The sequence below is a fragment of the Gouania willdenowi genome, chromosome 14, assembly GCF_900634775.1.
Source record: "Gouania willdenowi chromosome 14, fGouWil2.1, whole genome shotgun sequence".
Classification (NCBI taxonomy): domain Eukaryota; kingdom Metazoa; phylum Chordata; class Actinopteri; order Blenniiformes; family Gobiesocidae; genus Gouania; species Gouania willdenowi.
Genome location: NC_041057.1, coordinates 1,769,335 through 1,781,054, shown reverse-complemented (window position 1 = coordinate 1,781,054; position 11,720 = coordinate 1,769,335). Strand labels below are relative to the sequence as shown.

Here is an 11,720-nt window from a genome sequence, read left to right as displayed (position 1 = left end):
ATTATTACAACTTCTCTAACCATAGATATATGATATAATTTATTTTTAATGTTTTGTGGGTGTTTTATGGCCTTTTTATTAATAAATAAAATAATAATAATATTAATACTTATTATTATCATTAGAACTTCAGATCTCACTATAAATAATGCATTTTGTTTTGTTTTATGACCTTTATAATAATAACAACAATAATAATAATAATAATAATAATTATTATTATTATTATTGTTAAAACTTCAGATTTAACCACAGATGCTATTTTTTTAAATGTTTTGTATTGTTTTTATGGTAATTTTAATTTTTTCTTATGAGCAGGGATTAACATTGTTGCTTTGTGTGAAAACGTCACTGGTTTAAATCCCAAAACAGTTTAATGATGATTTCTGTGTAAAAAACAACCTTTAAATCTTCATGTGGTCACACTGAGGGGGCGGAGCTAAGAAGGAGGAGGAGCTTGATGAATAAAAGCTGTGTGCTGGTTGTGTCTCTGTGTGATCAAACCTCTGCTGTGATAGGATGACGTCAGTGACGGAGAATCTGGCTCTGATTGGAGGAATCACCGTCATCTTCTCTCTGATCAAACTCTGCTGGAAATGTTGCCACGCCCTCAGAGAGTTCCTGTTCTCCAAACTGTGGCACGAGGACCTACGGACATACGGAGAATGGGCAGGTAAGGGACCAACAACGTGTGTGTTTCATTCATTCAGTGACAATGTTTTTTCTGTTAGTTGTGAAGATTTTGAGAGTCAGATGTAGGTCAGTGTGTTACTGTTACAAAACTGTATCTCGCCAAAATTGATTTTACTTTGAAGGGCTTTATATTGTATAATGATCATTTTAAAAAGTCAAAGTTTCTACTTTTCTATTTCTGAAGGGAAAATAATTGATTTCTTGGCTATGAAAGAGTTACATTTACACATTTTCTGCAGAACCAACACCATGTTGTGGTTCAACGTGTACACCAGACATGAGAAAAACAAACACAAAACCACTTTAAAAACAAAAAAACACTAAAAATTATATACAGAAGAAAATGAACAAAAAGTTACTGTACTTAGAAAATACACCAAATTACTTTCAGAACACACAGTAAAAGAAAAAAAAATACACAAAATTATTCTGAATAAACACAAAGGGAGTAAGCTACGAATCTAGATTAGCTCTTGTCACGCTAATGTTCAGGATTTAATCAGTGTGTGCTGTACTACGAAGCTCGCTGGAGCTTAATCACTATGGCAACTAATGCTGAACGGCTAACCTGGTTTTTCTCTGGCTTAGATGTTAGCTAGTCCTAAAGCCCCGCCTCCTGACCAATCAGATCTCTTAGAAAACGACCTGCCCATTGATAGAAGATCCTGGTTGGTGTAGATCTGACAGCTGAGATTATAAAGAAGATTAATAATTATAAATACAATCCTTTCAGTTACCAGTGAGCACGGATGGCTGAAATAATTAATTAATGAATTCATACGCCGGGGCTGACATTATCAGCAGGAACATACACAATGTGTTCTCATCCCAGGGTGTGATAGAGGTCTACCTGAATAGAAACACGTGTGTGCTGTAATAAAGTTTAACTGCAGAGCGCTGTTTATCATCCAATGGATTCATATCATAAATAATCTCATGTTTTAACACATTAACAGTATCAGCAGCTTCCTGCCTTTTCTGTAACAACAGGGTTGTCTTTGGTCTGAATTATGGATTTTAATTATTCATCATTTTAAACTTCATCAACCTGGTCAGTACCAAGTTATGAAGTGGATCAGATCTGAGCGAGTATAAAAGCTCTGCCTCCTACTGCGCTGCACTAACACTGTTGCTCTTCACCGTTATCATGGATTTATATTAATTATATTTATTTAAGATCATAAACTGTTCCTTCATTCATTGTAAAGATGCTCAGTCTGACAGTTCTCTCCATTGATTGGTCAGACGCTGCAAGCTCCACCCCTTTCAGCGAGGCTGTAATCATTTGGTTTAAATTAACGTGTTGTGACCATAGGTGATGACGTTCATAGTACAGCTCCTGTCTGACAGGGAATGTGTAGATTAATCTAATCTAGATCAGTAACATGATCCCCAAACTGACGATACAAATACAGAAAAGGACTCATTAAATACACAAACTGACCAAAAAAAATTACTTCAGCAATTCACTCACAAAACACAACAAATACACAAATTATATCAAAAATACACAAAAAGACTCCAAAAATACACGGAACGACAAAGAAAAAAAAAAACATAATAAAAATAAAACACACAAATTCACATAAAGACCTAAAAAAAAAATCAAAAACAAACAAATTGTCTCCAAAACCAAATAAATGAAATAGACAAAATGACACAGATTTATGCAGATGTTTGCAAAAACACACAAAACAACAAAAAACATACACAAAATAACAACACAAATATGCAAAATGACAAAAAACACACTAAACAACAGGAAAGCATTTGTAGTTTCCTGTGTTAATGCTGTGGTCGCTATTCTAATGCTAACAGGAACATTGATCATGTGACACTTTTCTGTGTGTGTGTGTGTGTCTGCAGTGATCACTGGGGCTACGTCTGGGATAGGTGAAGCCTATGCCTGTGAGGTGAGTTGTTATTAATAATAATAATAATATTAACTACAACTGCCAGCAGTTATGAAAGGGGACCAAGGCTTCCTGCGTGACTCCAGGTCACAGTGGATGACGGGCTTGGGGCGATCAGCTGAGTCTGGAGTTTTGTATGTGCAAAGTTTGGTGCAGATAGAGCTTAAACACCCAGAGGAATTCAAAAAAGTAGGTTTTTGATACGTAGTGACTTACAAAGAGAAATATGCTGTGGGAGTGGGCGTGGCCTATGTCAGAAGATGTGACTCTATGTAGGGAACATGAAGATATAAAGTTTATGAAGATGTGATTTAAAATGTAAAAGTTACAGCCCAAAACGTGTTTGCACCCATTATAGCGCCACCTAGTGGCACACTTTTTGCAATGTATAAATTTCACAGTCCTCAACATAATACTTGAGCTGAAATAAATTTGTTGTTTATGTTGTAATAAGCCACGCCCACTTTGACTAATTGTGAACAACTTTGAGATACAGCCTCAGGAGCGACCCAAGGTCATACCCACCAAATGTGGTAAAAATCAGTCTTTCCATTTGAAAGATATAAATATTCCATATTTGCAGCGCCCCCTAGTGGCCTACATTATTCAGATGTGGCGCAAACAGTCACAGGCCAACCAAGGATCTCAGATTTGGTGCAGTTAGCATTTATTTTGACCGAGATATGTAACAGTTGACGTTTTTATAACTAGCTAGAAAACTTTACTCGGTAATGATATGCGCATATTTACCAAAAAAGTAGGTTTACCAGTTTTTGCAATTTTGCGCTACCAAAACTCAGGTGGAAATGGGCGTGGCCTAGCCAGTGCTATTCATGGAATCTGTGGATATTAAGTTTTTGAATGTGCGACATACGGTGTGGGAGTTCTAGGCCAAAACGCGTTGACCTTGATTATAGCGCCACCTGCTGGCGGATATGAGTTTTTGTCTCCAAGGTACGTGGAGGGGTCTGGACCAACCCTCCAAAGGTCGGTCCCTTCATAATAATAATATGAATGTGTGTGAATTGTTCCTTCCAGCTGGCTCGTAGAGGTCTCAACGTGGTTCTAGTGAGCAGATCTGAAGACAAGCTTCAAAGAGTTTCCAGAGAGATTGGTGAATTATATTACATTAACTCATTACACTTATTAATTTATTGATTTACGTGTTCGTTCTCTTTCAGGGAATAAATACAGAGTAAAGACTCGTACGCTGTGTGCAGACTTTACAGAAGGTGAGAACATCTACCCCTCCATAGCTCAGCAGCTACAGGGCCTCACCATAGGAATTCTGGGTAAGTGGAGCATTAATAGAAATGATTAAAAGCATGATTGAACCTAGAGACATGCACAGTGTGTGATATAATACGTTTCAGCTACAATTTATGTTAGTTTCTACATTTCAGTTTCATCATCTTTTCCTATCATCACATTCTATTACAGGCCATTAAAGAGCATTAATACGGTTAATGGAGTTAATATTGTCATTCATTTCATATTCATACACAGTAGAAATGTGTAAAGGCACTGAAACAAGCACACACTGAGATTACTGACGTTTGCTACACATGCTAAAGCTAACATTAGCCACGCGTTGAAAATAATGGTCGAAATGTGGGATTAGAAGAAAAAATAAGTACGAGAAGTACTTTTAAAAAAGTACGTGAGGAGGAGGAAGAGGAAGAGGAAGAGGAAGAAGAAGATTTCTATTTCTATTTCAGAAAGTGAATTTTCCGTCTGTTTTCTACAAACATTGATTTATTTTTCTAATTTAGGCACACTGAAATGTTTCATACATACATCCATGTTTTCTCGGGGGTCTGCCGGTGCCCTCACACTGGGCGTTAGGCGGGGTACACCCTGGACAAAGCTCCAGTCCATCGCAGGGCAACACACACACATTCACTCCTACAGGTAATCTGGAATGTTTTTGGATTGTGGGAGGAGCCTAACCCACGCAGCAGGAGAACATGCAAACTCCACACAGAAAGGACCACAGTGTCCAGCCCAGGGCTTGAACCCAGGACCTTCTTGCTGTGAGGCAGACATGCTAACCACTTATGTTAGCATACAGCTATTAAAAATATAACAGATTTGTGTTGTTGAAGTAAAGGATTCTATTGTTAAATAACACATTTCCTTGTGTCTATATTATTTAATTATGATTGTTTATTTAGTGTGTGTGTGTGTGTGTGTGTGTGTGTGTGTGTGTGTCTACAGTAAATAACGTAGGGATGACGCAGGCAGATCATTTTGCCTGTTTCTTGGACTTTGACGCAGACACAGAAAAGGTCAGAATAGTTTAGAATAATTCAGGATCTTTTATATTTTTATAAAATGTTTTTTATCTTTTACAGAAAATCACAAAGATCATCAACTGTAACATGTTGTCTGTGGCACAGGTGAGACGAACGCTTCTAACTTAATAGTAATCATAGTTAACTCTACTAGTACTAGTACTGAACTTAGGTTTACACCAGTAAGCTTTACTAGTGTATTTACTAGTGCATCATATGCTAATAAGGGGGCGGGGAAAAGCACTGAAAATTCAGGCTAGTCATTAATTAGATTTGGTTCTAATCCCACCTACTTAATTTATATTATGTCTACTAGCTTTACTAGTACTACTAGTACAATAAAACACGACTAGTAGTACTAGATGGATATCTTATTCTACTAGTAGATCTTGCTAGTAAAGAAACAACATCTACTAGTAGAAAATGTACAACTAGTACTAGTAAAGCTTAATATTTGTAATAGTAGCATATTTTAAGTCTACTAGTACTACTAGTAACACAAAATAGTCTACTAGATGATTTTGCTTTACTAGTAATGTCTACTGACACACTAGTACGCCAAAAACCTTTACTAGTCAAGCAAAATGTAGTGCTATTAGTACAGTCACAATCTAACTAGTAGTACTAGTAGACTGTTTATAGTTTACTAGTGGTACTAGTGGACTGTTTATAGTTTACTAGTGGTACTAGTAGACTGTTTATAGTTTACTAGTGGTACTAGTAGACCGTTTATAGTTTACTAGTGGTACTAGTAGACTGTTTATAGTTTACTAGTGGTACTAGTAGACTGTTTATAGTTTACTAGTAGTACTAGTGGACTGTTTATAGTTTACTAGTGGTACTAGTAGACCGTTTATAGTTTACTAGTGGACCGTTTATAGTTTACTAGTGGTACTAGTGGACCGTTTATAGTTTACTAGTGGTACTAGTGGACCGTTTATAGTTTACTAGTGGTACTAGTAGACCGTTTATAGTTTACTAGTGGTACTAGTAGACCGTTTATAGTTTACTAGTGGTACTAGTAGACTGTTTATAGTTTACTAGTAGTACTAGTGGACCGTTTATAGTTTACTAGTGGACTGTTTATAGTTTACTAGTGGTACTAGTGGACCGTTTATAGTTTACTAGTGGTACTAGTGGACCGCTTATAGTTTACTAGTGGTACTAGTGGACTGTTTATAGTTTACTAGTGGTACTAGTAGACTGTTTATAGTTTACTAGTGGTACTAGTAGACCGTTTATAGTTTACTAGTGGTACTAGTGGACCGTTTATAGTTTACTAGTGGTACTAGTGGACCGTTTATAGTTTACTAGTGGTACTAGTAGACCGTTTATAGTTTACTAGTGGTACTAGTGGACCGCTTATAGTTTACTAGTGGTACTAGTGGACCGTTTATAGTTTACTAGTAGTACTAGTGGACCGTTTATAGTTTACTAGTGGTACTAGTGGACCGTTTATAGTTTACTAGTGGTACTAGTGGACCGTTTATAGTTTACTAGTGGTACTAGTGGACCGTTTATAGTTTACTAGTGGTACTAGTGGACCGTTTATAGTTTACTAGTGGTACTAGTGGACCGTTTATAGTTTACTAGTGGTACTAGTGGACCGTTTATAGTTTACTAGTGGTACTAGTAGACCGTTTATAGTTTACTAGTGGTACTAGTAGACCGCTTATAGTTTACTAGTGGTACTAGTGGACCGTTTATAGTTTACTAGTGGTACTAGTGGACCGTTTATAGTTTACTAGTGGTACTAGTAGACCGTTTATAGTTTACTAGTGGTACTAGTAGACCGTTTATAGTTTACTAGTGGTACTAGTGGACCGTTTATAGTTTACTAGTGGTACTAGTGGACCGTTTATAGTTTACTAGTGGTACTAGTGGACCGTTTATAGTTACTAGTGGTACTAGTAGACCGTTTATAGTTTACTAGTGGTACTAGTGGACCGTTTATAGTTTACTAGTGGTACTAGTAGACCGTTTATAGTTTACTAGTGGTACTAGTAGACCGTTATAGTTTACTAGTGGTACTAGTGGACCGTTTATAGTTTACTAGTGGTACTAGTGGACCGTTTATAGTTTACTAGTGGTACTAGTAGACCGTTTATAGTTTACTAGTGGTACTAGTGGACCGTTTATAGTTTACTAGTGGTACTAGTGGACCGTTTATAGTTTACTAGTGGTACTAGTGGACCGTTTATAGTTTACTAGTGGTACTAGTGGACCGTTTATAGTTTACTAGTGGTACTAGTAGACCGTTTATAGTTTACTAGTGGTACTAGTAGACCGTTTATAGTTTACTAGTGGACCGTTTATAGTTTACTAGTGGTACTAGTGGACTGTTTATAGTTTACTAGTGGTACTAGTGGACCGTTTATAGTTTACTAGTGGTACTAGTGGACTGTTTATAGTTTACTAGTGGTACTAGTGGACTGTTTATAGTTTACTAGTGGTACTAGTGGACTGTTTATAGTTTACTAGTGGTACTAGTGGACTGTTTATAGTTTACTAGTGGTACTAGTAGACTGTTTATAGTTTACTAGTAGTACTAGTAGACTGTTTATAGTTTACTAGTGGTACTAGTAGACTGTTTATAGTTTACTAGTAGTACTAGTGGACGGTTTATAGTTTACTAGTGGTACTAGTAGACCGTTTATAGTTTATAAACAGTCCACTAGTACTACTAGTAGTTTACTAGTGGTACTAGTGGACTGTTTATAGTTTACTAGTAGTACTAGTAGACTGTTTATAGTTTACTAGTGGTACTAGTACTTACACAGGGTTTTTAAAGCCATTTGAAATTAAATTTAAGACCAACTTCACAGTAAACACATTTGAACAAAAAAAACTATTACATAAGGTGAGGGTCCATTGTTTTCCCACCGTCTAGTGCAGACGTGCAACTGGCCCCCAATGAAAATACATAAAAATATACGAAATGACAATAAAATACACAAAAACAGACTATAATCATCAAAATCACTAAAAAAACAGCCATAAATCTATAAAACAACAAAAATACAAACCATTAAGAAAAGGAAAAATCTTCGTTGTCAGGCAATTCCCATTAAATTTACATTTCCTTGTGTCGTTGAAAGTTGCTACAAGCATGACGCAGTGAGTTCCTCTGCAACCATGTCACTGTTTTGTAGTTTTTTGCCACTGTCATGATTGCTCTATGTTACAGTAAATTATTTATCATTTTAAAAACAAATGCACTTTATCTGAGCTGTAATGACCCACTGTGGGATCAATAAAGCTACTCCATCTATCTTGCCATTTATATAAAATTATGGCCTTATTTTTAGTTTTGTGAATTTATTACCTTTTAAGACTTTTTAAGGATCCGCAGTAACCCTGATGGAGTAGGAGGGATTAGAACCAAAACCAGCTCACTGATTGGTTGGAATACTTTTGAAAGCCAATGGAAAGTCTGGATTTGCTTGTCCCCGCCCCCTTATTAGCATATGATGCTAACTAGAGGCACTAGTAACACTTTTTACTGGACTCGTGCACTAGTGAACCTAAATGTGATAGTAGTAGTTGAACTATAGTTAATGTAACGTTTAAACTCAAAGTTATAAATTATAATCCCAGTGTTTGTCCTGTTCCACCTCAGATGAGCAGACTGGTTCTTCCTGGGATGGTGAAAAGGTCAAATGTGACACAGTGAATAATAATGTTCTATATATGAGGAGGATTAGATCACATGATGACTTCATAGTGTGTGTTTGATGGTTTCGTCCCTCAGAGAGAAAGGTCTGATCATCAACATGTCGTCTATAATGGGTATCCGTCCTCAGCCTTTGTTAACTCTATATTCAGCCACTAAGGTTATTGAACTCATTCACTCTCTCATTCTGACAGATTTCTTTCACTAACAGGAGGTTGTGTGTTTGTTTTCAGGTCTTTGTCACATATTTTTCCCAGTGTTTACATGCAGAGTACAAATCCAAGGGAATAACAGTTCAGGTACAGTACAAACACTGTTTCTCATCTACACACACGTTGGATTATCTACACTTTGTTTTCATCTCAACAGCCCAACGTGTGTGTCACACAATTTAGTGTAATTTTTGTGTGCAGCCCCCAAAGAAAACACACAAAATGACTCCAAATATCACACAAACATACAAGAGAAATATACAGAGAAAATAGAAATGACGACAAAAACACACAAAAGGAAAGAAAAAAAACACACTAAATGATGCCATAAACACACAAACAACAAAAAATACACATAACACACAAAAAAAAAACACATTAAACAACAAACATGACAACGATCATGTTCAGATTGCTTTGTATGTTTTGGAAATCATTTTGTGTATTTTCGTTGTCATTTTGTGTTTTTTAAAGTCATTTTGAGTATTTTTTTGTTGTTATGTGTCTTTTTTGTCATTTTGATTATTTCTCTGTTGTGTCTGTTTTTTTTTTTTTAAGTAATTTTGTGTATTTTTTAGTCATTGTAGTGTGTCTTATTTGTCATTTTGTATTTTTTGCTCTCATTTTGTGTATTTCATGCGTGCGTCTTTGTTTTTAAAGTCATTTTGAGTATTTTTTTTGTCATTTTGCAATTTAATTTCCCTTCAGGGATTAATAAAGTAATTAAAATTCAAAAATTCAAATTTTGCATATTTCTCTGTTGTGTTTTTTTAAGTAATTTTGTATATTTTTTGTACTTATGAGTCATATTTGTCATTTTGTGTATATGTGTGTTTTTTAAAAGTCATATATGAATATTTTTGTGAGTTTTTATTTATATATATAAATATATATAATAAGAGACGAGGGCAGCATGTAGCAGGTTTGTAACCAGAGGGTTGTTGGTTTAAATCCACTGTGGGAACTTCAACAGGTTCCATGACTCTCCTGATAAAGAACAGAGATTCTTATAGATCACATATGTCAAACTCAAGGCTCGGGGGCCCAATCCGGCCTTTTGAAGCATCCAATTCAGCCCGCAGGAGGAAGTGAAAATGAATCATTGTGTAAATAAAACTCAACAATATTTGCAGGTGCTCACAGTTTTCCCGGTGCTGATAAAAAGCATAATAAGAGTCATTTTCAATGTCAAAATTACCAATTTTCTGCATAAAACGGCTCCGTATTCAGCCTGTGAACTAAAATGAGTTTGACGCCCATTATGACTGTTGAAATAAAGCCTAATCGTGTGTAACGTGTGTAACGTGTGTGTGTGTGTGTGTCCTCAGTGTGTAGCTCCATCCTTGGTTTCCACCAACATGACTCGTAACATTAAGGTGAACTTCTTGGTGAAGAGTGCGTCTGCGTTTGCCCGTGAGGCTCTGAACACCGTGGGTCACTCCAGCTTCACCAACGGGTGTTTGTCCCACGCCCTGCAGGTCAGCCTCACACACACACTAACACCAGGGGTCACCAACACGGGGCCCGTGGGCCCCAGGTAGCCCGTACAGACCATGTGAGGGGCTGATTTACTTTCCACGATTTAAACTGACAAAGATAAATACATGTAGACATGTACATAGATGTAGTTATTGAGGATTCATCCTCACTATTGTTATCTGTTTGTTCTTCCGTCTGCATTTTTTTTTTTTTTTTTTTTTAACTTAATTCAACTTTTTTAACCGTATTGTCAATGTTCAGCTATTCCTAGGTTAACGTTTAGCTAGTGCTAGTTTAATGCTAGGCTAATGCTAACGCTAGGCTAATGCTAACGCTAACGCTAGGTTATTGCTCATGCTAGTGTCACTACCTAATCTTTTCACGGAGCGGATCCTTTCAACACGTGTGCGTAAACTACGTCACTTCCTTCACTCGCAATCCTTACGACAGATCTGCTGAGATGCAATATTTGACGTTTGTTACGCATTTTAATAGTACACATTTAAATATGAGACTGCTTTTTGGTGTTTTTAATTGTTTATTTTAAAAAAAAAATACACAACATTAACAATCATAAACCAAACAGAAAATAAAATAAAAACCAAAATAAATCGGAATTCACTCAAACATACATTTCCAATTATTCTTAAAAAGCAGGGTTTTAACCTTTTCTATAAAACACCAACTGCCATAAAATAGGCCGAATGGATGGAGACGCCTTTCGTGCATGCGTTGAAAGGATTTAGTAGTGACAGCTAGGTGAGTGCCTATGCTAATGCTAAGCTAATGCAGTACGATGTCAGCCAACAACTGCATCCTCACGTGCATTTCCTCAGGAAATGCCAATATTCTAGTTATCTTTATCTATAGTATTTAAAAATCTCTTTTTAAACTGGTTCAGATTATACAGTAGCTATGAAGGAACGGTAAAGGTTGGTGACCCCTGCACTAACCTGTTGATGATGCTTCCTCTGACCTCTGAGTGACCCCTGTGTGACCTTGTGTAGAACGCAGCGCTGTCCTTCCTGCTCCCAGACTGGCTTCGTATGTCTACGTTCCTCATCAGGAAGCAGCTACGCCTGGCTGAACAACACAAGGGAAAGATGATGAAGGCTTTGGAAAGGAGGCGGAGCTTCTGTGGAAAGGAGGAACCCTGGAAAACAAAAAACAACCACAACACAACGTGAACATAAGACGGTTATTTATTTATTATTGGTTTTTACTGCAACATGTTTTTTTTTAAATAAAATATTTGACATTGAGTTCTTCTTTTCATTATTTTATACAAACGTTTCCAAACGCGTGACGTTCTCAGTGTAAACACTCTGTTCTTCAGTGTGTGATGAAACATTTCCTGATTTCATGCAACGCGTTGTGACAGAAAGTGAAGAACATCCACCAAATCAGTAACAGGTTAACGACTGTCATCACAGTGGGCGGGGCCACAAATACGTTA

The 11,720-nt window shown here is 36.6% G+C and overlaps 1 protein-coding gene across 1 annotated transcript; it reads left to right on the top strand.

Moving 5' to 3' along the window:
- Positions 1–519: 519 nt before the first annotated feature.
- Positions 520–11,487, top strand: hsd20b2 (hydroxysteroid (20-beta) dehydrogenase 2). The gene is made up of 11 exons (XM_028467200.1): positions 520–673; positions 2,560–2,606; positions 3,645–3,720; positions 3,788–3,898; positions 4,824–4,894; positions 4,961–5,005; positions 8,520–8,554; positions 8,652–8,733; positions 8,807–8,872; positions 10,114–10,263; positions 11,272–11,487. Exons 1-11 carry the CDS (start codon positions 520–522, stop codon positions 11,449–11,451), a joined length of 1,017 nt encoding a protein of 338 aa, XP_028323001.1. The 3' UTR covers positions 11,452–11,487.
- The last annotated feature ends 233 nt before the right edge of the window (positions 11,488–11,720 follow it).

Excerpts from the sequence above, each read along its gene's own strand:
- hsd20b2 (XM_028467200.1), top strand. The coding sequence starts at position 520 with ATGACGTCAGTGACGGAGAATCTGGCTCTGATTGGAGGAATCACCGTC. Across the intron at positions 8,555-8,651 it reads CTTCCTGGGATGGTGAAAAG|AGAGAAAGGTCTGATCATCA; the intron begins GTCAAATGTGAC and ends TTCGTCCCTCAG. Across the intron at positions 8,873-10,113 it reads CCAAGGGAATAACAGTTCAG|TGTGTAGCTCCATCCTTGGT; the intron begins GTACAGTACAAA and ends GTGTGTCCTCAG.